The sequence below is a fragment of the Phaseolus vulgaris genome, chromosome 1, assembly GCF_000499845.2.
Source record: "Phaseolus vulgaris cultivar G19833 chromosome 1, P. vulgaris v2.0, whole genome shotgun sequence".
In the NCBI taxonomy this organism is placed as follows: Eukaryota; Viridiplantae; Streptophyta; class Magnoliopsida; order Fabales; family Fabaceae; genus Phaseolus; species Phaseolus vulgaris.
This window is the reverse complement of record NC_023759.2, coordinates 45,827,219-45,852,583: the sequence shown is the minus strand read 5'-3', so window position 1 is coordinate 45,852,583 and position 25,365 is coordinate 45,827,219. Positions and strand designations below refer to the sequence as shown.

General features: G+C 34.4%; 5 protein-coding genes, 1 long non-coding RNA gene and 1 other non-coding gene across 11 annotated transcripts; 3 read left to right on the top strand and 4 right to left on the bottom strand.

The window, feature by feature from the left end:
- Positions 1-3: 3 nt before the first annotated feature.
- On the top strand, positions 4-76 carry TRNAR-CCU (transfer RNA arginine (anticodon CCU)). Its single transcript has one exon. It is a non-coding gene; the product is annotated as a tRNA-Arg (tRNA).
- A 213-nt stretch (positions 77-289) lies between these two features.
- On the bottom strand, positions 290-5,642 carry LOC137814671 (probable glutamate carboxypeptidase AMP1). The gene is made up of 10 exons (XM_068617531.1): positions 4,303-5,642; positions 3,501-3,743; positions 2,917-3,069; positions 2,721-2,792; positions 2,126-2,213; positions 1,720-1,803; positions 1,518-1,606; positions 1,056-1,169; positions 804-938; positions 290-717 (listed from the first exon to the last, which is right to left on the bottom strand). The coding sequence occupies exons 1-10, from the start codon at positions 5,233-5,235 to the stop codon at positions 538-540; spliced, it is 2,091 nt and encodes a 696-aa protein (XP_068473632.1). The 5' UTR covers positions 5,236-5,642; the 3' UTR covers positions 290-537.
- Positions 5,400-6,869, top strand: LOC137814673 (uncharacterized). The gene is made up of 3 exons (XR_011081669.1): positions 5,400-5,497; positions 5,903-5,986; positions 6,067-6,869. It is a non-coding gene; the product is annotated as an uncharacterized lncRNA (long non-coding RNA).
- A 198-nt stretch (positions 6,870-7,067) lies between these two features.
- On the bottom strand, positions 7,068-11,179 carry LOC137814670 (uncharacterized). Of its 2 annotated transcripts, none has more exons than XM_068617529.1 (4): positions 11,038-11,179; positions 9,565-10,651; positions 8,640-8,917; positions 7,068-8,144 (listed from the first exon to the last, which is right to left on the bottom strand). In XM_068617529.1, the coding sequence occupies exons 2-4, from the start codon at positions 10,602-10,604 to the stop codon at positions 7,357-7,359; spliced, it is 2,106 nt and encodes a 701-aa protein (XP_068473630.1). In that variant the 5' UTR covers positions 10,605-10,651; positions 11,038-11,179; the 3' UTR covers positions 7,068-7,356. The 2 variants fall into 2 exon arrangements, with proteins under 2 accessions (XP_068473630.1, XP_068473631.1); XM_068617530.1 differs by having other exon boundaries at positions 9,565-10,667; positions 11,038-11,099.
- A 1,046-nt stretch (positions 11,180-12,225) lies between these two features.
- On the top strand, positions 12,226-13,544 carry LOC137814668 (small ribosomal subunit protein eS28-like). Its single transcript, XM_068617528.1, has 2 exons — positions 12,226-12,275; positions 13,114-13,544. Exon 2 carries the CDS (start codon positions 13,115-13,117, stop codon positions 13,310-13,312), a length of 198 nt encoding a protein of 65 aa, XP_068473629.1. The 5' UTR covers positions 12,226-12,275; position 13,114; the 3' UTR covers positions 13,313-13,544.
- A 1,350-nt stretch (positions 13,545-14,894) lies between these two features.
- LOC137814667 (amino acid transporter ANT1) lies at positions 14,895-17,667 on the bottom strand. Of its 3 annotated transcripts, none has more exons than XM_068617525.1 (4): positions 17,489-17,667; positions 17,089-17,363; positions 16,146-16,787; positions 14,895-15,333 (listed from the first exon to the last, which is right to left on the bottom strand). In XM_068617525.1, the coding sequence occupies exons 2-4, from the start codon at positions 17,281-17,283 to the stop codon at positions 14,950-14,952; spliced, it is 1,221 nt and encodes a 406-aa protein (XP_068473626.1). In that variant the 5' UTR covers positions 17,284-17,363; positions 17,489-17,667; the 3' UTR covers positions 14,895-14,949. The 3 variants fall into 3 exon arrangements, with proteins under 3 accessions (XP_068473626.1, XP_068473628.1, XP_068473627.1); XM_068617527.1 differs by having other exon boundaries at positions 17,493-17,600; XM_068617526.1 differs by lacking the exon at positions 17,489-17,667 and having other exon boundaries at positions 17,089-17,423.
- A 3,762-nt stretch (positions 17,668-21,429) lies between these two features.
- On the bottom strand, positions 21,430-23,488 carry LOC137814666 (uncharacterized). Of its 2 annotated transcripts, XM_068617524.1 has the most exons (3): positions 23,403-23,477; positions 23,308-23,368; positions 21,430-22,412 (listed from the first exon to the last, which is right to left on the bottom strand). In XM_068617524.1, the coding sequence occupies exon 3, from the start codon at positions 22,399-22,401 to the stop codon at positions 21,613-21,615; it is 789 nt and encodes a 262-aa protein (XP_068473625.1). In that variant the 5' UTR covers positions 22,402-22,412; positions 23,308-23,368; positions 23,403-23,477; the 3' UTR covers positions 21,430-21,612. The 2 variants fall into 2 exon arrangements, with proteins under 2 accessions (XP_068473625.1, XP_068473623.1); XM_068617522.1 differs by having other exon boundaries at positions 23,308-23,488.
- Between the last annotated feature and the right edge of the window lie 1,877 nt (positions 23,489-25,365).

The window sequence follows — 25,365 nt, the reverse complement described above, 5'->3', positions numbered from 1 at the left end:
CAAGCGCCTGTAGCTCAGTGGATAGAGCGTCTGTTTCCTAAGCAGAAGGTCGTAGGTTCGACCCCTACCTGGCGCGTTCTTTTTCTTCTTTTATTTAAACTTTACTTAAATATAATGCTTTTTCCTTCAGTTATTTTTTGTTCTTTCTACCGAATTGCCAAATTTTATACTTATCCTCTTCACAGAGAAGGTTCCACTTCAAACTCGCGTAAAGTTCCTCTCAATGTTTTTAAGATGTTAAACAATGTAAACTCTAATCTCCAAATACTAAACCAAAACCAAACATGTATTTAGTTTCTTGAAATATTTGATTTATTTAACACTTTTTCATTTAAAGTCGTAGCTATATTCTTTGGTGCTTTAAACAAATGGAGAAAATGTTGTGCAGATCATTCATCATCTCCTCTTTGAAAACTTAATATACAGTTATATACCTCAAAATGCAACTAACAACTCTGCTCGTGTAACAAACTGAAAGAAACACTAGTAATATTTACACTCAAAACGTATATGTTTTCATCCATCGAGCTTGTGGTTTTAAGTGAATTCTCCTCTGAGTGCAGAAGCAGCTCTGTGAATGGCTCTGGCAACCCTCCAGATCTCATGTTGAATTGATGCTAGCCTTTCTCTTTCAGTTACACCCGTAGAACTAGTAATAGAATCAGAAATCCCAGGGAAGAAATTGAGCCTTTCATGGTCGCTTGAAGGTCCATACACCTGTATATAACAGAAAATGTCAGGTTTTCATTTACAAAATACAACCATGATGACATATTATATTAGTAATTAACATATACACTCACCAGATGCTTGAACCACTGTCTTCCTTGAAGTCCATATGCATCCAAGAACCCTTTTTCAGCAAGCATTAGTCTATCATTCAATGCTCGCCTTTTCATATCTACAGAACAACCTTCCGTTTCTTGCAATCTCAGTTTCTGCAGTTCAAAACAAAGAAAGACAAGCATAAATACATGGCAATAAAGAACAATTTGGAGTGTTTACTGCAAAAGATGTATCATTGAATGAAACCATTGCAGTTATTTTGGTTTTACCTTTACTTCACCATCAACTTCTTTGGCAGCAGAAGCAAATTCTTCAATTGAAAGAGTTAATGGATACAGGGAAATTTTCTGGTCTATGAAGTTGCTCAACATGTTTTTGTACAGCTGCCCAAAGCAGGGAAAGATTACATAATCAATATATGAATGATCTGCAACTAACATACGGTGCAAGTTTTCTATTCGGCGTTATTACAAAAACTTCCATCAATTATTTGTATACAGATTGAGACACCCCTAAAGTATTTCATTTTTTAATTCATTTAATTCTTTGTTGATAAAAAAAAAATTTCTCTAGCTTCAACCCATTAATAATCTTCTATTCTTATTAAATAAAAACCAACGCGTTTTAGGTAAAAAAAAAAGAACAATTTTTAAAATATTTTTATGTTTACCAAGAAAAAATGTTAGCTAACAAGAAGTTAGTTGAAAGAAGAGGTGAACATAAATGAGCACCTGTAACTCATTTGCATATGAAACGTAATTGAAAGGAAGAATGGGATCGCCGGCCAAGTGAAGGGCTAGAAGCCCCCAAACTCCGGTAACTAGTACAACAAAGAACAGAAAAGTTACATCTTATGACTGCCACATGGATTAACAGTTAACTAAAAAATAGAAATGTATACACCATATTATGCAGTTAAAAGAGAAATCTAACCAGCAACATGGCGGTGGAAGAATGGATCTGCATACTCTGCCATCCAGTTATAGGAGTCGAATGCAGTGTGATAGACAGGAAAATCTGGAAATCAGATAGAGATTATTACATCACAAATTATAAGATAACAAAGTCTATGGATATATGTCATATTTATTAGAAGCATTTTGGGCTAGAAATCATTTAATTTCGTATTACAAAACATATATGCTTAAAGAATCTGGAACTGGAGAGTGATAATTATATTTATAGCTCCTGGACGACTTAAATTAGAATTTAATTATTAATCCTAAATGATGAACAATTGATGATAAAAAAAGGTTATATAATGTGACCAACTGGCCTTTATTTGCACAGTAAGAGTTCACATAAATCAGACAGAATCCTCTAGAGATGAGGTACGTACCTCTTCCATAATACATATCAATGGATGGAACCCCTGCGTGCTGCACAAATGGAGCAAAATCAGAATCAACTCCACTCAGCCTCTGAATCTGTAATTGACAAAACAAAAGGTGGTAAGCAATGAGGAGATCACAACAAAATTGAAACTTACTTCAAAAAAGGCATGGCAAAAAGCCCACATTGTCATAATACATAATACAACTACAAAATTCAAGTTTCTTCATTACTAAAAACTCAGATATCATATACTACTAGTAAAACAAATCTGTCATGTAGAGAAAACAAAAGAATGTCAGTCTCCTATAAAGTCGGTTTTAGCTTCAAATACTATAGTTGCCAAAACTCAAGCAACCCTTGAAACCTCAGTTTTAAGTATTCATTACTAAACTAATTTGAGCTATATGCCAGCTCAAAAGCCAAGACAAGTTTGATCGGTTACTAATAGATAATGAGGAACGGTAGGATCTGGTGCATTAAAAAGCAATAAGATAATCAAGAGATCATAGTCTCTGGAACATCATAACAATTATATCATACAAAACATATGTTTGGCAAGTGCAAACAAATACTTGGCCAGCAGTGACAAAAAGCATTACATTATTGCTTCCAGCAGAAGAAGCAGCCCAATTCTCATATAGTGCTACGCCCTCAGAATCAGGATCCTTGACCTGGAATTAAAGCAAAAGCTGATTGATGTTCAAAATTACTGAACTACTAGGAGCAAACATGATACATGTGTTAAGAATTATCTGTATTATGTTTGCACATGCATTAACAACTTCAAAGAAATACCTTTTTTGTGACCTCAAGAATAAGATTGTCTAGCTGAGGAGTTGAACCCACAAAGAAACCCGGGCCTTGAACAGCACAGTCCACATTAAGGTATGCTACAGCTTTGGAACCCAGATTAATAAGGTTTTGTTCAACCCATTCAGTAGATCCTATCTACACAAACAGATAAACTTGATTTAGAGAGAATATTACAGGTAAGGACAACATCATTGAAATAAAGCAAACTGGTTTAATTAGATAGTGAGCATATCTGAACGTTGAAGAAGGCAACTGACAACACATTGAAGAAAACTGGGAAGAAAATATTAATCAGTATCAGGAAGAATTTTGCTATAGCAAGCCAATGGAAGACATTCAATTTGGGCAAAAGAAAACAAACAATAGAATAGTTTCACACTGAATGTCTAAAAATTATTTGTCACTAGCTTATCAACAACCACTGACACCACATTACTATAAAAGCTGTTAGAGCAGATATTAACAAAAATGAAAAAAATAAAATAAAAGCCATAAACCTTGGCCACCTTCCACGTTATTCCTGGAAATACAATTCATATCAGTTGTCAAGAAGGAAAATTTCTTACCATCCCAAATTCCTCTGCATCCCAACTGCAGAGAATTATTGTCCTCCTTGGCTTCCACCCCAAGCCCAATAGAACAGAAAACCGACGAGCAATGTCAAGCAGTGCAGCTGTCCCACTGCTGGGATCAACAGCACCATACGTCCATGCATCTCTGTGGTTCCCAAGCAGAACATATCGATCAGGTTCTTCTGACCCCTTTATGACAGCAAAAACATTTTGAATGGCGGCCACCTTGTTTTCACCCTGAAAAAACGAAAATGGATAAAAACATACACCCCAAACACGATCATAACCTTCAGCTTAACCGTTCCCCTCCCCTCTTCAACTTCTCACTTCCTTTTATCAACTCAGATACTATGAATGCATATCAAACGCAGCTGAACGAAAATGTACAACACAATCTTTAAAACACTTTTGATAACTTAAAACCATAAGTGAAAATCATTAAACAAAAAGTGACACTCACTCGTGTTTATACTTCCAAATAAATTTCAACGTATTAGAAAATTTGAAGGTTCCCCATAAAACAGAAGGAGAACCAGTCAATAAGCATATCATGGTTCGCTTCAAGAATGTCCTGTCTACCATATTTTTCACATTTGAAAAAAAAAAACTTTCAAATTTGCTGACCTTAAAGAAATGCTTGGTTTGTTTCAGCAAGTACAGGTCGGGCCAATAACTTTTACTGACAAAAAATAGAATGTAAAGAAGCAAAAGAAAGCTACTTTTCAAAGCCAAAAACACTGGAAAGCATAAATGAGGCTTTTGGGTTGAGAGAGACACTGCATTACATTCGGCTCACCTGGTAAGTGAAATTGAGGAAGGTGGGGCCAGGACCAACATGCCTGACCTTAGACCTTAGGGTGCCCCTCCATTCAAGGGGCACAGGAGCACCCCCAAGAGAGGACAAAATAGAGTCAGCGACCTCAGCTGACAAGGGCATAGATGGAATTTTGGGGAACTTTTTCAAAACCTCACTATCTTCCAATCCCAGTGTCTCGCCACCCTCAATCCCAGCCCAACCAGGAGTAAGTGGGTCCCCTATTCCTCCCCTCATCACGTGCCCCCTCTCAAACCCCTTCCTCCAGGTATCACCCTCGCCGTAAACCAGCACCGCCGCCGCCCCGTGCGCCTCCGCTTTCTCCACCACCGCGCCGCGACCGATCTCCCCGCCCTTCCGCACCACCACCACGCACCCGCTCACGTTCACTCCCATCGCGCCAAGCACACGGTAGTCCCTCTCCCTCCCGTAGTTCGCGAACACCGCGGGCGCGTGCACCGCACCCGACGGCGAGTACGCGTGGTACGCCGGAACCACGCCCGCGGCGGTCGGCTCTGTGAGACGGAGGCTCACCGAGGTTCCTTCGCTAAAATGAGCTGAGAGGGAGGAGTGCACCGGGAAAGAGAGGAGCGTGGTGTATGTCGCGGTGTGGGCCTTGAGTCCCAATGAAGTGAAGTGGTTGAGGACGTAGCGGGCGATGTCGGAGCCGGGTTTTGTTCCGGCGAGGTGAGGGTGCAGGGTGAGGGCGCGGAGATAGGAAGAAATGGTGGAGTTTGAGGAAGTGGAGAGAAATAGTGTTTCCACCTGAGAGAGGTTTTGGGAGGCGGAGGAAGGTGTAGAAGAGTGAGGGAAATGCATAGCGTAGAAACCCAGAATGCAGAGGATCAGCAGCAGCACCACGGTACTCAAAGGTGAGGGCTTTGTCGTCAAAACGTTCATGGGTTTAGGCATCATTTTGTGAAGAAGAAGAAGAAGAAGAAACAGAGCAGGGTCTACTGAAGGGAGCAAGATGAAAGAATGAGTTGAGTGGTTCACTTTTGATTATTATTATTATTATATTGTTGTTGTTATTATTAATACTACTTGGTGTGGCTTTTTATATAGGAAATGATAGGATGGTGATATTTTCAGTGGGAAAAAGGTGATGCGTTTTGTGATTATTATAAGGCATGGGAAGAGGTGGATGACAGTGAGGGAGGATCCATGCACGTTGCAGGTTTGAGTCAGAATGTCAATTTCTCCCAAGAACAATCCAACTTACTCAAACCACACCACCTTAGTCACTACTCACATCAAAATATTGCTTATCCACAACATCTATTTCTGTAGTAATACCAATATGAATAAAGATTCTTTCACACCACAAACCTTCTAAAGAATTATTAAGGTTCAAACAAGTTTTTAAAGTTCAAAAATATTTATAAAATGACGCGGTATTTTATCAGTTCTTTTTAATTGGACAAACTTTTAAATAAAAATAATATTTTGACAATTTTTTTTATATACAATCAGTTAATTTAACCACTATTTTTAATAAAATGTAATAATATGTTTTTATAAGTAATAATGAAGTAGTTCTAAAAGTAATATCTACCTCAACGATACTCTACTTTATATGTAGAGAGAGATCCTAAGAATATAACCTGAAGTTGTGGCTATAAATAAACAAAAAAAGGTGGAGCAGAAGAAGACATAGACATGAAAGGTTTGCCTTTTTCTTTTGATATAAAGTTTTGAAAATTGATGCAAAGGATGAGAATGAATGTTTTGTTTCTCTTCCACTAGGAGATCCATGGGAAAAGGAGAGTGGATGTCCACGCCTGTGTGAGTGGGAAGAGCATTAGGTGTTGAGAGCATCCATTAATGGGAGATGAGAAGCAATGATTATAAAATGTTTTTTCTTTGGACAGAGGAACTTAGGGAGACCCAGGATGTCCCCTAAGATTCTCCAGAGTCGAAACACAACTCTCTACGTGGGGCCTTTTAAGATTTGAAGCTAGTTAACGGAATTCTGATTTGCTACGTGCCAGCTTACTGAGGTTATCTTATCCGCTAACCGAATGGGGCTTAGAATCAAGTGGGTGGCAGAATTATGGCATTTTTTGGTGCGATCTGCTAAACCTTCGCCGTTAGTCCTTCATATCATCAACATTGCTATACTCAAACAGTTCAAGAAAAGGACTGCATGGCATTACGCGACGGCAGCCTAGGTAGATAAGATTCAGTTAAGATTATTGCAAGTGACAGCCTTTTCAATGTGTCCCAGCCCACTGGCTGACCTCCACACTCAAAAGCAGACAGGACAAAACAACAACCACGTGGCTCCCATAAACGTTAAGGAATTAGCTGTTGCTGTTATCATGTCAGTTTCAGGTCTGGTCTCAGTGATTTTCTTCATCTGTCAGCTTTACAGTTTTTGTGCCCAAGTTGAGTATGTTGCTGAGCCAACACCATCTAACTGCGCGGCTCAATTCATTACTTTATCGTCCTTGATCACGGTCATGAAGCCACTGTCTCACTAGAAGGCAATATGGTATGTAAATTTCACGGAACAAAGTAAATCACTGAAGAAAGTGATGTTATGATCACCCCTTTTTAATTTCTTTCTATATATAAGCTTAAGGATAATTAAGATTCTGTGGAACTGAAAAAAAGCATCGGAAGCACAACTCACTCAAACACGCTGAATTAAACAATTAAACAGAATCCGTTAAATAAATAAAAAAAAGGAGGCCGGGATGAGTAGAGGGTGCAGAGATTCAAGACAGAAACTCCATTAAACCGTATACCAAAATCAAACTCTAGCAAAGTAGAGAACGGCATTACTATTCATTTTTAACCCGTTACCATGAGTGCCTTGAAAGTGTTTAGGATATTCAGTTTGATCAACGAATGATGGATCCAATCGTCCATGAATCCAGGAGACAAAGCACGTTGGACCATTGGCACAACATAACAAGCAAAAGCATCAGCTTAACTACAGACTTTTAAAGAAATGTTAATAAAGACAAAGCTGACAGACCCGCTCTAACATACAGGAATCCAAAACTTCGGATGAAAAGGTAAGTGAAGCTTTCATCTTGCTGCGGCTCTAGCACTCATTGAAGAATGGTAATTGGTGCTTCTCTGCTTCCTGTAAGATGTATATACATCATCATACTGACTTACCTCGTTGGGATTAGCAGTGGCCCCAAGCCCCAACCTGCCTGAGCCACCAGATCCAGGTTTCCGCTCTACTGTCCCATCAACATAGGTTCCAGTCTCTGGATCAACCTGCAAGTTTGGGGGTGGAGGTATACAAGCCCCTCCCTTTCGTACTGCAGACTCCCTCTCAAATTCTCTATCATATTCATCATCTTCATCTCTTGAATCAGAATTCATAGGGCCCTCAGAAGGATTTACCTCTCCAATTTCCTTAAAAAATTTTGACACTCTTTGTAGAATTTCTGATGGTGGCACAGTTGATGGCGGTATGATGGTTGGGATATCCAAAGGGCTCAAAGGAGAATATGGAACCCCACTACCGATCTGCATCTTTCTAACCATTCCAGGAATGAGGCCAGGTGGGAATAATGGATATGGTGGCAATTGTTCACCGGTGCTGGATGATGGAGGGGGCAATAAATGAACACCACCAGGTGCTTGGTTAGCAGGTTGAACAGAAGATGGTATAGCCATGGACCCAGGAAAGGCACTAGGAGGAGCAGGATTTGGAAGGAACTGCTGAGCTGCTAGGGGTACAGATAGTGACTGCGGTGGAGCTGCATGCTTATCATTACGATCTTGATCTAAGACATTTGAACCAGAGCCTAACCTATCAGCCTGCCACTGCTGGGCAACATGGTTAGGTGTCTGCAAAACTCCTGCAACAGGGAGAGAATAAATTATAAATACTTTCCTATATCAAATAATATAAATACTTAGTTATAAATCGCTAGTTAGCATCAAAGAAATGTTAAGAAAACTAAACTAAGTTGTCTCAAGTTCATTGATGGCCAGTGTGAATGAGCATTAATCACAACTTCCTGCTTAATCATTTATTACAAACTAAATGAAAAACATACTAGGAAAAACATACTAGGAAAAAAAATTAGCTTGCAATATTTGAATATAAAAATTTACAGCAGTGGAGACAACAGAAGTTACTGAAATCAACCCCTTCCCGCTCCTAAAAGTCTTTTGAGGGAGTGATATTTCTTAAAGCAAGACGGACATTGTTGTGATCTTTATCCCCACGGGGAAAATGCATTTTCAAACCAATTAATGCCACACATATACGAAATTATCTAGCTCACGAGAGAAGAATTCACTGAATTCTGCAAGCCACGAAACATTCTGGTTAAAAAAGAGAAGCTTACCTGCAACTGATTCTGCTGAAGCAGAAGATAAATCCTTTGATGCCCCAGGAAAAGGATTTGTTTGCAGCCCACCAATCATCTCACCCTTTAGTAAAGATATAGTATCTTGATCGTAAACCTTTTTAGAGGCCCAGAACTCCACCATTTGCTGCAATCTTTTCCTGTATTCCTCATTGCTTTGTGGGTTATGATAAATTCTTGCAAGCATGGAGCCTAAAGCAGGCTTGAAGGCAAGAGCTTCACTGTCAAGTTCATTGCCGTTTGTTCTCCTATTTAAGCTGTGAAACAGTCATGCAAAAGTCAATGATGATGAAAAGTCAATGAGGATTATCTAACCAGGACGAAAATAAGCAAGAGGGCAGAGATCTAGGCGTGCCAAAAACATGCAAAAAAGAACATTAAATGGGAAAAAATGCACTATTTTTATATAGTTAATTAATACAAAAGTATGGAAACAGTTGACGAAACTCCCAGATAAAATACACTAACATATTGTCATGAAAAGTGCTTTCATAGAATGACCACATCTTTTGCCTATTTACATGAGATTTCAGACTATTTTCCAAGAGGTTTGGAGGAAAATAACAATTTTGGAGAAAATGAAATGTGAGTACGGATAGTGTTAGTTAAAAGTTGTAAGTCCTATTAAACACGGTTTTTATTGCATTCTGGTATCAGGAAACTAATCCACCAATCAGACAAAAACTGAAGGTGGCGAAAAAACTATACTAATAACCAAGCTTATTTTGACATGACAACGGAGAGGGAAAATACCATGTACGCACGATTCATAGTTTCTTATTATTAGAAGCACATTACTAAGAATTTATCAGATGCTAACGAACCAAATTATGTTTTTGAAATGGTGGGAGGAAGGAGGAAAAAGAAAAATTAAGCTCAATGCTGAAATGATAGTCCATGCTACCTGTCAAAAAGGATGTCATTGGCAAGGTATATTATGTGTAACTGTCTCTCGACTTCATCCAGTGCAAAGACCCTGTCTCTAAGGGCCTCTGCTAGGGCTGGTGCAAATGGAGATCTCTGCATGAACCAAAGTTTTGCACCTTTGATGGATTCTTTTGTACCATTTAAATTGTTAAGCACATTACTGAGCTCCATTGCGACATCAGATGGAAGTGGCCCAGAGGGTCCTTTGAAAGACTTGGACGACTGGTCATACTCAGGCCGCCCTGGAAGCCCAAAAGATTGAGGATGCTGATGGTGGTGTTGTTGATCATAGAACTGTTGGAAAGGAGGAGGGCCTAGCATTGAAGGTGAAGACCCAATTCCTGCAGGATTCATTGGAGAAGCATTTAGAGGAGATGGATTCATCATTGGATTTGGAGGGGGATGGATCATGGGCATGGAAGATGACGGAAAAGGAGCGTTGAATGGACCACCCGGTGGACGAGTTGATAACCAAAGTTTATAACGGTAGTAACCATGGCCTTCCCCACCAAAGAGGAAACTATATGAAGGATTATCACGTTGCTTTTCACATATCATAGCTTCAAAGTCAGGGCCGTTTTTCACGGCATACTCAACAAGCTTGTCAATTCGCTTGTGGAGTTCGGGATCGGAAGGGGGGGCGACTGGGGGTGGGGCAGAATCATAAAAAGGAGATGGAACCATTGAAGGAGGATAATGTGAAGGGAATGCAGGCGGTCCTTGGTGCTGCTGCTGAAGAAGTAGATGAGGAGGGGGAGGGGCATGAGGGTGTAATTGAGGAAGTGGCTGCTGCTGCTGCAAAGCATGATGATACGGGAATTGTTGCATAGGGGGGTGTGCAGGACCGGGACCTGGGGGTATAAAAGGAGGACCGTGCATTGATGAAGGAAACTGCTGATGCTGGGGATGAAATCCAAATTGTTGCTGTTGTTGTTGTTGTATATTAGCAGCTTGCCTCTGTTGCTGAGCATATGCCATAGCAGATGCAGCTGTATAATCATGACCCTGACGTTCCATAACCTCAACAGCCCTTCACTTCAGAAATATTATCTTAATCAATGTACCTACAGCCAAAGAAAACTTTAAAACTCCTTCACTTTCGTTATTATATTACCATTGATCCCACAAAGATAATCTAAACCTGACATACGCATTGCAGAACTCAAAAAACACTGCAAGACTAGAAATAAAATTAAACAATCACCTCTGAAAAATATAATTGGCACGATAGAATTCATTTGCTTATATTCTAATGACTAACAACTTCAGCTGAAGTTTATTCCTCGCATTGAGCCAAAGCAACGAAATAAATAAAATAAAAAGCAGTCCAAATTCGAAGGATAAACGCTGCCAATTCGGAAAACCTAGCCTGAAGCTTAAAGCGAAATCAAGGGATTTCAAATTCCTGGTTCAAATTAAGAACCCTAATAAGCAAACACATAATATGTACCTGCAAGCAAGTTGCTGAAAATGGCGCAGTAGAGTTTGGGAAAGGGGATCCCCAAGGATGAAACCGCACCGTCGACGAAGCCGAACTGTATTATACACTTGGGCTAAACAAAAAGCCCATTTCATTTTTTCTGCAGCCAATCAAAGCCCATCATGAAGTGTGTGTAAATAGAACTGAATTTTTACACCATTTTTTCCTCCTCACATTCTACATGCATTTTTGTTTATTTTACTAAAATATTAAATATATCCTTCTTTAAATTAATTTTGGGCACATATATTCATAGAAGTGTGTAAAATTCAATCTAATGATAAGTAAAATCTCCATGTATCTCTAATATTTTTTAAAAATTATTTTTTCATTTATTAAATCTTAAATCTTAAACCCTAAACTATTTATACTTTAAATAAGATAAGGGATGATGAAACTAATCAACCAAACCATTTTACAGTTAGCTCACCAAAATATTTTTTAAAAAGTTAAAATAATTTAATATTATTTTTATTCTCTTTTTGTATCCTTTCTTTCTTAATCCAACAGAATATTTTTTTATTATTAACAAACAAAAGTTCCTTATTCAAACTTTTTTTAAGCAAGTCAACTTATATTCCTCTCATAAAACTCTCTTCAACAACTAATAAATTTTAAAATAAAAATTTGCACGAGTCATTAAATTGAATCAAAAAATAAGAAATTTATTCATTATAATTTATTTATTTCAATTTTAAAATGAAAAGCAAATTAACCTAACAAAAATCAATTTAATTGCCTTGATTTATCAAATAAATTTCTGTCATGTTATGAAAAAAAAATATCTTATTTATTAAAAACAAAGAAAAGACAATATACATTGAAGGCTAAAATGTTATTATATCAATGGATACAATTTAAAAAAATTGCGTAAACCAAGCATAGGTATGACATTTATTATTATAGAATATTAATTAATAATTAATACAATAATATTAAAATTTGGTTAACTATTCAATATTTAATATTTACCTGAAATATTTTTTTTCAAGAAAGAATCAAGTATGCATAATACTTACCTAGAGAATATATTTAAAAATATATAGCATTATTTTATATTACTCGCCACAAAAATACACGATGGGCAAAAATGTCATTGTGCGATTAGATGGGCCATATATAAATGTTGGTAAGAGGTAGAAACCTTACTCTGGTTAGCAAGCATCGCAAAACCCTAGCCTACTTTCTTCACTCGTCTTCTATTTCAGGTGCGAACTCAACCTATTGATTTCTATCCCTTTTCTCTAATTAATTTTTTTTTTATGTATTGCTCTCGCTTCGCTAGCTTCCCGTTTGCGCGATTTGAAATTTCTTTTTAAATTGCTTTGCTTTAATTTGAGTTTGGAATGCGGTGAAGTGTATGGTTATTTGTTACTGCGTTTACGACTTCATTCCGGAATTATTGCCTTCTTCGTGACATAGAATTTGTGGTGCGTTTTTTGTTCTTGATTTGGGTTGGATCACATAGCTTTGGCTGACTTTATTGTTTGGTGAATTAGGGTAGACCCGAGTGATTTAACAAATGCTATGTTGGATTTGTACATTTATATTTTTTTTTCTTTTTATATACTCCTTAATCTACTTCATTTGGAATTTTGACCTTCGGAAATCATATACTGATAAACTATTTGGTGGATCTTATACCGAATTTAACATTTATTTAGTCCTCCTCCAAAAGAAAGAATATGATGTTGGTTTTAGTTTATGGAACGATGCTTACATATATTTGTTGAAATTTTGTTATTGGGATTATTGCTGGACTAGGTTTTCATTTTTTTTCCTCCATGTGCGTAATGTTAATATTTATTCATTACCTAATCTCAGAGAGTTGTATGTTTTGTGTGAAACTGTGAATATATTTTTCGCATTTCATGTTGGTTTGTATGTATTCAATTTTTTTTTTTATTTTCTGTTGGGGTGTATTCTATTGAAATTTGAAGTTGAAGAGTTATTATGATTTATGTGTCATACACACACTGATTATATGTGATGCAATAAACCCAATTTTGTCAACTTTCATCTCATACGATGTTTCTGTATGAACAGGATGGACTCTCAGGTGAAGCATGCTCTTGTTGTCAAAGTTATGGGTCGTACTGGATCCAGAGGGCAGGTGACCCAGGTTAGAGTGAAGTTTTTGGATGATCAGAATCGTCACATCATGAGGAATGTGAAAGGACCTGTTAGAGAAGGAGACATTCTCACCCTCCTCGAATCCGAGAGGGAAGCAAGAAGATTGCGCTAGATGGTTTAAATCGAAACAGTGGCTTGATTTTTGTGGTAGTTAGTGGATGCCAAAGGTTATATCAGCCTATCTTGATGTTTTGGATCTATTTTTATTCGAATTATGGACTGAATTTTGTTGTTTTTAGTCTAAGTTTTAAGATTGAAGTATGATTGGCTTGATATATGTATCATGGTTTGAATTTTGGATTATATGATTTGGCTTCTATTAGTAGCTAGCTATTCCTGCTGCATCATTTTCTGTTGACTAATGGTCTACAAGTAAATTAAAATCTTTCAAAAGTTTAATCGGGTGGCGACTGCTTATATTACATTCTGGAAAATGGTGGTGGTAATTAGGGATATATATATATATATATATATATATATATATATATATATAATAAGCTATTGTTGTGAGGTTGGGACTCTTATCTTGATTTGTATTCTAGAAACACTTTAAACAGAAATTATTGACAAAATGTAGTCCAAAAGTTGTTTCTCTTCGGTAGAGTAAGTTTTTTATCTGGGAACAATGATTTTGGATTTTAACTTCGATTAGGTTTATTGCAAACGCCGCGTTGGGGCAGTGATGTAACCCCACTGTGGGAACCAAATTTTTACCATTAAAAATGCATTCATTTTTATATAAACGGATAAGAGTTATCTTTACTCAACTTATCATACTTTATTGTGGTACTCATAATTTACCATAGACCACAATGCCTCGGTCTTTTTCGTGATATTTTTCAAATTATCCTTTATAGAAGAGTTAAATAGACAATTTGTAATTCTAAGGTTGAAAATTTCTAATTTAACTATCTGAAAAAAAGTGTATTCTTTCCAGAATTTAGAGATTACTGTTTTATGGTCAACTTTTAATGAAGAATATTGTAATGCTCTGAAATTCGTTGCCCTTTTACCTGCATTGATTAAAATCTTTTGAAAATTGATTACTTGAACCATTTTTCTGGTTGCGTAAGATGCAATGGATCGGGGAAGTTCTCGACAGTGGTCTGTATTTAATTTTCAGTTCTTTACACGTTTATATTGTAATCTTGCAAATCACTTTTTTACATTAAATATTTAGAAAGTGAACTTTTTAAAATTTTCTTTGGCTAGCCAAAAATATTTCTGCAGCTGTATAATTTAAAAGATTTATTCAACATTTCTAGGAAGTTTAATATATGAAATAGCATAAAAAAATATACTATAGCGTATTTCACAATTAAGGATGCCACAAGAATGTAGGAAAAACAGCCTCTCCCTCTTGTACAACAAAAAAGTTAAAATCCAAATCAAGAGCACCTTCCACTTTCACAAATAAAGAGCAACCGATCATGTGGAAGTTGGCCTTTTTATCATAGGGGGTTGTTTACTGCAACATTTACTTGGGAGTTAATGCCAAACAACTAATATACATAAGTGATGCAATGCAAAGCGTGAGATGGATAAAGATACATTCAATTATCCCTTTTCCTCTTTATAGATTAAAAGAATAACGAATTTTACAATCAGGGTTGTATGGAGCTGAAAAGATCAAAGAGAGGACTCGCTCGAGAACTCTGAATCAGACGATTGAGCAGGCTAGCTGAACAGTAAGCTGCAACGCTTAAAAATAATGAATTGAGAATTATAAGCAAAATACATGTTTATACATCAAACTCCAACTATTGTGTTGTAAGTCCCATAAATAGCAAAAAATAATCCAGAAAATAATACAAGAAAATCTAAGGCTTTACGCCAGAAGGGTAGAGAAGAGCCAAATAGCTTTAGGTGAAATGTGGCTGGCAAAACAAATGAGAGCATTGCACATAAGGTACTCCCCACAAATGAGGCAAATACACCAAATTCTGGCACGAATGAAGCTACCACTGCCAGTCCAACAACCACAATCGCTCGGCTGATATATATGCAAATATTTCCTGGTCCCGTTGATTCATTATTGTTTCTAAGGATGATTTTTAGTTTTCCTTCCACAATCTCATTAATTGGGTGTAACATGATTGGAAGTGTGAATGCAAGCCCCACACATAATCCTACCTGACAGGCACCATATAAAATGTTATGTAAGTACAACAACAAAAATTGAAGATAATGAAGTCTTGGCAAAAGAAACGTAGGTTGGCTTTTCATGCACTTTTATGCAGTTCTTAGAATCTAAAATGGTATTCTGCAAACTCAACTTTGTAGTAGTAGACATGTCTAAGGACAAATTACAATATATGCATGTGCATATGTACTACCCACAACAGCAACTGATACTTCACCAGATATTATAGACAGAACAGACACAATTAAGGAATGATTCTTTGATGTAAAGAAGATTAATTGACACAAACTAAAAGTCATAGTTATATTATATCATCATCAGATGTTATCAAACACCATCACTCCTAGCACTAGGTGTTTCAAGTTAGTCACTAGTACCCTAGTTGGATAGAAAAGGATTTCAAACAGATTCCACAAAGTCATGTTAATTCTATGTTGCTATTCCAAGTGTTTTCTGATGTTCCAATGACAACATGCCCACTGGAATGGTGAGCATATGTGATGTATCCATAGATAAGTTCATGTCACTGACAAGTGCTTTGTATATGAAAACCTTTCACTTACAAACATCTGTTATCGATCTACTAAATTTTATGAACAGTAAAAATAATGATGCGCAGGAATATATCTTAAAGGTGTGGAAACAGATACTTCCTTGCTTTGAAAATTCTATATTAAACTAGTCTAGGAATTGAAAAACAGAGAAAAAAAAAAGAGAGGAAAGAGATCGATATTGATTAGTTAACAGCAAGAAAAGTATTTAAGACTAACTGAAGAGCTTGAGGTATGGATGTCTTCACTACCTGTACTGAAAGAGATGACCAATTCCTTGGGAGATTGAGGGTCACAATGTCTCTGGTTTCTTCACCAAAAGCCATGTAACCACAAAGTCCAAAAAGAATGTACACAAGAGTTATCCCTCCAAAAGTCTGAGCAAGCAACATCGGGAACTTACGTCTATCCTGCATAGAATTCTCTAGGGCTAGTGTCATTCCAAACCCCTCAAAACAAAAAATTGCCATGCCTGCTGCAAATGGCAATCCCCCAATGTTGGATGTGATTGCTGTCCTTTCTCTGAATGAAAACCCTTCCCCTAAGGCCCGTTGTACATCCTCCTTCACCACAATTCCCATAGCTAAGATATTACAAACATCAGCAAAAATGCTGAAAGGAGCCAAAGCAGATAAGCTCCCTATCCAAGACAATCCAATCTCAACAGGTACCAACATAAATATGTAGGAGGCCAATGATAAGCCTTCAAATACAGAATGAAGGTTTTGTCCAATAAATACAAAATAAGCAACAGATCCAGCACATTGTGCCACCACAATTATAACTTCTGTCAGATACCGACCCAGGTTTCCAAAAGACCTATAACCCAAGTCTCCATATGTGTTTGATTCCCCTAGTGGTTCTTCAGACGCCAATTTTTCACGGCAATTAACCTGTGTCCAAACAAAACATGTACAGAGTAACTTTAGCCCTTTATTCCCCTTCCTTTCCTCTCTCCTTTCGGCAAGTCAATGATAGTACATCCCACAATAAAAAAAGTATATAAAAGATAACTATAGTACGAGTAATCAATGGCCAATTTACACTACCATTTAACTCATCTTATCAAATCATATTACTTTCAAGTAATCAGAAAACACGTCATATCACGGGAATTTATCGTATACTATATTTTAACGTATCTTTGTTCAAAGAAAAAAGAATAGATTTTTGTTAAAAGATTGAATCACCCACAAGAAGGAGCATGCAGTAGTAGGTGGATAAGCCGACGACAGCAACCCCGAGCGATCCTGCGACCCAGCCAGCGATCCGAAAAGCAAAGGGTAATCCAAGAACCCCAGTTCCGACAACGGTGACTATGATGTTTCCCAAAGTTTGAAGCTTGGAAGCCCTCTTGGAAGACACAGGCTCCAACAGAGGACGCTCCATGTTTTTTCTCGGTACCCGATCTACCCAGAGTCTAAATGAGTGACTTAAAACTTGTTCAACATTAGGAACACGTGTAACTTCTGATAGAGACAGCACAAACAGGAGAACAGGGACGATAAGAACGAAAATCCGAAAAGAGTTAGGAATTGAGATTTTGGTGATAAAGTGCTATAAATAATGAATGAGTGATCAGTGACAACCATACCTACGTTGTCTGTTTCAAGATAATGGGTCGAGAACGGGGAAAACACCTAATCCATCGCTAAGCAGTGGTTTTGAGCACTGTGCTTGTTAATACCTGCTGTTTGCCAGAGCATGAAACAATATCCTGCAACTGTTGCACACATTAAATAATTCTGTAAAGAGTTTGGTTGCATCTGATTAAGAAATATTTTCAAAGGCTTATGTTATGATTCCAAGTTTGTATTATGTAGTTCGTCATGATAACGAATAATTATATGATATTTAATTTATCATATATACTTATCATAACAAAGCCTCCTTTAAATGTACCGTAATTCATTGGGACAAATTTAAATTTAAAGTAATACAGCAGAACATATTTCAACTTAAAAAATTAAACACTTAACTATTATTTTTACAATTGTTAAGAAAATATAACTAATTATAAAAATAAATAAATAAATTATATTGTACGTTTGACTCTAATTTATGTATAATATAATATATACTAAATGCGTTTTCTTATATGATTAGAGCATATAGAAGAAAACATAATATTGTATAACATTTTGGATAGACTATTACAAGTATTTATTACACTTAATTATTTTAATAATTTTGTTATTTTCTTAATTTACGTTTTATATATAAATATTGTTATGAGTGTAAATATATAACACTTTTAGTTGTTATTAGTATAAAATTTTTTTTTTTTTTTGAAAACTTAATAATTAGTGAAAAACAATTAAGAAGTTGAAAACATGACCACCAAGTTTAATGTTAAGAAACATTTTAAGGAAAACGACTATGCATTATGGAGAATCAAGATGAAGATCATCTTGATACAACAAGGTTATACTGAGGTTGTGACGGATGAGACATAGACATAGACATGTCGGTGTCTATGTCTCAAAATGAAAAAGTTGACCTCATCAATAAAGTCAAAAACACTATAATCATTTTTCTTAATGATAATAAGATATTGAAAAAAGTCACTAAGAAAAAAATTGTTACATTTATGTGTGTGAAACTTAAGTCATTGTATATTTGACTAAATATTTGACACACAATTTTTGTTTGAAAACAATAATTATTTGTCAATGTTTACTGAGACAATAAAGATGGTGGAGTAGTTAGTAGATTTTAACAAAATTATTTTGGACGACTAGAAAATATGAAACAAAATAAATCATTACTATTACTATGGAAAGAAATGCAAACCTAAATAAGTATTAAGAAATTTCATAAAATTGAAAAGTCTAAAAATTATTAGGTTGAATTTGAATATTTCTAAGTAAAAGGGAAATGAAAGAAATTAGTTTAAAGAAAAAGTCTAAGTAATATTTTATACAAGCTACGAAGTACAACAACTTCAATAATTTTATTTTGTAAAATGAAACAATGTGGTTTTTTATAAAGATAATTATGATTTTAGAATTTTATGTGACTCTAATTAATGATATAAACTCAATTAAAAATATAAATATTTTAAATATTCAAAGTAAAATAATTTTTTTAATATAGTCAATTAAAATTACTAAAATTTCTAATGGATATTAAATATAATTAAGTTACACATAAGTAATTAATGACACAAAGTAAAGGTCACCACTCAATTAATAATAATGACTGAACTGAAAAATAAAAATAAAAATAAAAAATCTAAAAATTAATTACAAGTACTAAATTTTATTAAAGAGTTAAAACTTAATTAAATTAATATTAATCAAATAAATTATTTTAAAAAAAATATAAATAAATAAGATAATTAAAATTTAAAATTAAGCATGCACAAATCTTATTATGAACACCTGTCACCCCATTTATTACTGTAAATAGTGGAAACATTTTGTAATAAATTTTATTATTTTTAAAAGTATGCAAACCAGTTCAGCGTATAAACTGATTATTAAAATATTAATTGTATAATACATTATAAAAATACATATAAGCATTAATTGTGTAATCAAAGTATTTAGGTAGGAGGCAGATAGGAAACTTTTATTTTTTATATTATCCTATCATCTATTTGAATAACTTATCCTTTTCAATAAAGCTCAATGTCTAATTATATATTTATTCTCTTTCTAAAAAATATGTTTTTTTTTATAAATATTGTGGTATCATAGTGAGAATTTAATTATAAGCCTTTAGATAAGACTGGATCCGTTTATAAATAATTTTGATAAGATAGGAACTATTTTAAAATTAAATAGTTCATAAAAAAACACTTGTTAACTTTTCATACACATTCAATCAATAATTTTAATGCAAGATTGTTATAAAAGTAAAATTGACATTTAATAATAACTAAAAGCTGAAAGAAAAATCTGACATAAAAGGGAGGAGATCAGTAGAGAATAAAACAGAAAAAACAAAATTTTGAATATATTTTTTAAATTAACAGTATAAAATTAAATAATTTTTATATTTTTGTATGATAATATATATCATAATTTTTTTATTTAACCTACTATCTTTTATGTATGTATATTTATAGTTATTTTGGTACATAAATTTAAATTATATTATTTATTATAATGTTAAATTAAATGATAATTATTTAAATATTTTTAAGGTATTAATTATAATTTTAAAATATTTCATATTTTTTAGAATAACCAAATCTGTTACCTATTTGAAATAATAATTGCAAGAGCCACTAATAATTAGCTACCATCCAATTTTCCCTCAACTAACCTAATTCTCACCATGTACTAAAAAAATCAAGAAAATTGTACTTAATATTACTAAGAATAAAACCTATTCGATTGAGATAATGGTTAATTCTGAGTTCACACATCATCCACCTGTGTTCCATCATATAAAAACCTATTCAACCAATAATGATTACAGTATTACAGCACTGAATTAGTATTTAGATTAATTAGATAAAAGTCATATTAATAGGACAAAAAAAATCTTAAAAGTCATAGTTACACTATTTGGATTATTATATTTCTGAACTACATTTCTATATCTTACATTTGAAAATAAGTGATAGAGGTCAACATACACATTGCATATTTTAATGGAAGTCTTTTTTCTCTTCAATAATGATTTTTAGATTGTGGAATAATGACTTTTAGATTTTCAAATCTTATAATTTGAAAGCTTTATTGTAAAAAAATATTTTTGAATTGTGCAATTTAAGATTAGATTTTGTGCAGTCTAAAAAATATTTCTGAATTCTCTAACCATAAGACATTTCTGATTTCCAAAAAATGATTTTCATATTGTTCAATTTTGAAGTCAAAATAATTTGAAATAGAACAATCTATAAAATGTCAAAAATAACTTTTATATTATGCAATATAAAAAATAATAATAAAATACTTATAAATTGTATAATATGAAAATAAAAAATATATTCTGATTTTTTTAAGTAAAAAAATACTTCTAAATTGTGCAATTTAAAAAAAAAATAGATTGCACGAAAGTTTTCAGACAGTAAGATAAAAAAAAAATTAATTCAAATGAACAAATAAGAATTTTCATATTTATGTAGATAGAGAAGGAAAGTACGGGGCTGCAAAAAAAAATCCACAGAAAGCCTAAGATGGAAGTTCAAAGGTTGTATCCATGGACTGAAATGCAGAGCCGATTAGTATTAAAAGGCTTTTACTTTTCTCACCTCCTTTAAATTTTGACACCTCTCATTTTTACTCTAAAACAAACTTTCAGATATGAAATTTACATTCTGAAAACAAACTTTCGGATTTTCTTTTTCCCATTAACCCATTTCAAAATATATGGGAGGTGCGCACTAAGAATTTTAAGAATCCACACCCCCTCTAAGGAAGGAGTGATATTTGGAGATATCCAATGTTTACTCAAGTTGATACTTGACTTGAGGGGAACAAAACAAAGACAAAACCGAGTTAATTGCAACAGTGCTCGAGTGAGAGAATGCTTTGTGGTGTTGTTCCAAAAGTATAACTACTTACAATAACTAAAGACAGATTGAAGTGAATGGATACACTAATTTAAAAGGAAGCATTCTTTAGAATGCCTCTAAAAGTTTATATACTTAGATGCATAAATCTAAACAAGTACTGTAAACTATAACAACATCCAGAAACAAAAGTTTTGCATCTGTACCAAGTCTGAACATTTTTGTACATAGTTTCAAAATTCTAAAACCTCTTACAAGGCCTCAAAGCAATATGGCTGACAAACACAGTCCATGGCATGGATCAGTTTCCTGCGAGGTCCCACTGCATTGGCACCCATATCCTTGAGTTTTTTCATAGTTAGATTTACCAGCTGATACTTACTGAGACTTTTACCCTGAAACATTCTCACAAACTGCCCCAGTCCAAGTGATATCAGCCACTTGCTCAGTCCACCAGCTCTTTCAAGCTTCCTCTCCAAATTTGATGCTCTCAAGTTTTTATTCAAAATTTCCAGGTTGAAGGGCCTTCTTGGTGCAAGTAGTGTTCTAGGCTGCTTAATAACTTTAGATGTATTGGAAATTCCAAGTAGTTTATGTGAATTCAAACCATTCATTTGATGTAGATTTTCTGATTCTGTTCTCTGATCTGAAGATGGTGAATTGACGACAATTGGTCCAGGTAAAATAGGAGGTGCTCTACTATCGGTATGAGTCTCTTTTTGGACAGCCAATAAAATGGATTTTTCATGTTCATTATCAGAAAGATGTACAGTAGATGTCTCCATGGGAAGCTGCACATGGTTACTTGCCAATTCAGGAGGCATAAGTTGAGTGTGATTTGGTCCTTGGTTTGCTGTTAACGATCTCTCGTTGAGAGGCACACCAGGCACAAGAATGGTTACTCTCTGTTTTTTCACTATAACCCAATCACTATCCTCATGCTCCTTGTCACAGTTTTGAGAATCAACAGGGTCATGTGAAGAAATGCAGCTTTTTTGACTAGGAACTTTTCCTGTGCGCTTCTGCTTTGTTTTCACCATCAGTCAAGAACCTGCGTGTCATTAGTAGGAAGTATAGCATTAAATCACTAACAAACCTCTATGTTCATTTGATCAAAAGTCAAAATATAAATGGAAAAAATTACTTTAAAAATAAGAACGCATAGTTTATTCATGTAAAGGATGTTTATAATGACATCCAATACAAATTGTTATGCACATAAAGTTTGTTAAGTGATACATTAAAAATCATATCAGCATATTAACTATTACTTCAGATTAAGTGAAAATGCTAAATTTGTTTAACACCAGTAATGGGTAGTAACTAAGGTAATCATTTCAAGCACATAATACAAATAACTCTATACATAATAGATACTCTAATTGTATCCACTTTGGGATTCAATTGTGTGTGTAAGAAACTTGATCCGGATTCAGACAAGCACACAGATCAAACTGCAAAGTTAATCATATCCTCTTTGGAATTCAAATTCAGACGGAGAATAATAACCTAGTCCATAAGGTGCAGATGCAAATGAAATGCAGCAAAATTTTCAAAAGTATCAGAAAAACTCTCTCTGCAATAAGTTACAAACAAACAAATAGATTGACAGGTCTTTTTATCAACCAAGAAACAAAAAGCTATCATGCCTTTGTCCTCAAAAACCTGTAGCACAAACTAAAACATATTTATTATCAACTAACTAACAACAAGGAAGGCTTGAATTTCTTGCATGTATTACGAATCGCATCAATGCGACAGCGCGAGTAAGTATCACACGGCTTTCAAAGCCATATTCTATTGCAGCGAAATACAAAACCCCACAACTTAGAAATCCCAACCCTACCTATGGATAGAGAAGAATGAAAAGAAGAATAAAAAATCGCACACAAACATTCAAAAATTGGGTGAAATTTAGATAGAGGAAAAGAAGAAAGGGTAAAAACCTGGAACAAAGTCTTTGAAAGAAAACAGCACTATCTCTTCCTTCTTCTCTTTCCTCCTCAGTTTGAAAACTTGCTTGCCCTAATATTCCCTTCAGAACTCTGACAATTTGGGAATCAGACGCATCTGTGGAGAAAGAAATTAGGGCTTATAACAAAATTACATCTTTTGTCCTGTTGGAGTAAGGAGAGATGAATTTTATAATTATATATAAAATTCTCAATGAAAAAATATATATAAAAACTAATAGTCTGTGATTGCGTAAAATATATTTATTTAAGGCAATTAAAATTTATAATAAATATTTTTTATATATACAAAAAGTAATTGTAATTAAAGTATAGATTACATAAATATTTTTAATATGTACATTATATTTTAGATTTTGATAAGTAATTTATGTTGTGAAATGTTTTTATTTTAACAATTAATAATTCCTTTTTTCTATAATAATAACCAACATATTAGTATAATAATACTATATTAGTATAGTAATACTAAGAGGCAAAATTTAATTTAGTAGTTTTTTTTAAAAAAATGATTAAATATAGTCATTTATGTTAATTTGTTTTAAATGAAGTTAAATGTACGATGACTTCACACATAAAGTGATATAAAGTGGTATACATGGATAGTGTAGAGTTTCATTTGTAACACATTATTTGTAGGCATTCGTTGAGGTGAAAATTATGCATGTTTTGTAAACATTGAAGAAGAAGGAAATTAGGAGTTGCTTTGGAATGACTGTGATATTTGGAGTTTAATCTTGTGCATTATAGTATGAAGATTGCATTATTGATGTTGACATTGTTGACTCATATAACTAGTGAATTTCTATTGACTTTATAAGGTGGGTCTGACTTGATTTGACATTGATTGTATAGAGATACCTTGGATTAGGGGTTTATAGCGGGATTAAAATATTATTTTTTGAGTTATTGTTTGTTTATATGCAATTAATTGTGTAAGTTATTAATTTGATTGCACTTTCTTAGTTAATTATGGTTTAGAGTCTCACCACATGCAAATTTTTATTGTATATGGTCCACCATTTCCTTTTAAGTGTATTAAAATGATTGCTTTGTAATTTGTTTGGTATTTGTGTGCATATTCATATTTGACAATGATAGGTTTATTTGATATATTGCTTTGTAATCATGCATGGAGGGTTTTTTGACGTTATGGTCCACCATGGGGTAGTTTATAAATATTGACAAATTAAAATATGTTGGTAAGACAAGTGGATGATGATGTGAGTCAGATGAATGAAGTTATTTTGAAATAATAAGCATTTATTAATGAAATGGGATATGTGACAATAAATGAGTTGTGGTATTCTCCTAGTGAGTGTTTTTGTGTTAGAAGATAGGTTGCACTTGTTGTTTGAAAACATTGGTATAATTAATATGATCAACATTGCAAACCGATATGGTAAAATACATTTATTTGTGGTACATAATGTGTTTGAACCCCACATTATTAACAATCTTTTGGGATATAAGGTTAAGAGTGGTGATCTGGGTGGGGGTGGGATGGAGAATGGGAATGAAGTTGAGAGTGTTAATATGGATGATGCTGAGGTGGCTAGGGGGAATGAGGGAGGGGTTCAAAGTAAGGTTGAGAATGGTAACGTGGGTGACGTCGAGTGGAAAGGGAAAATGAGGGAGGGATTTAGAGTGAGGCTACATTGAAAATGAGGGTGAGTGACATAATGAGTTTGTGCAGTTTGAGGATGAGGATGATGTTGAGATGATTACTGTGGAGGATTCTAATAATCGGGATTTGAAGGAAGTTGATAATGAGTCAACAGATTCTTATTGGTTAAGGGATCCCAATAAAGAACTTGTGTATGTGGAAGTTGATATTGAGTTTGACAACGAAAGGAGTAAGGAATTATATCTGAAGAAAATACTGATGAATATGTGTGTGAGGTTAATTATAGTTCTCAAATAAAAAGAAAAATAAGTAGAGGGCAACAAAAACATCCATGGGAGATTCTAAATCACATTGTGAGGATGATTTGCAATCATTGAGTGATGATGATAACCCAAGTAATGACA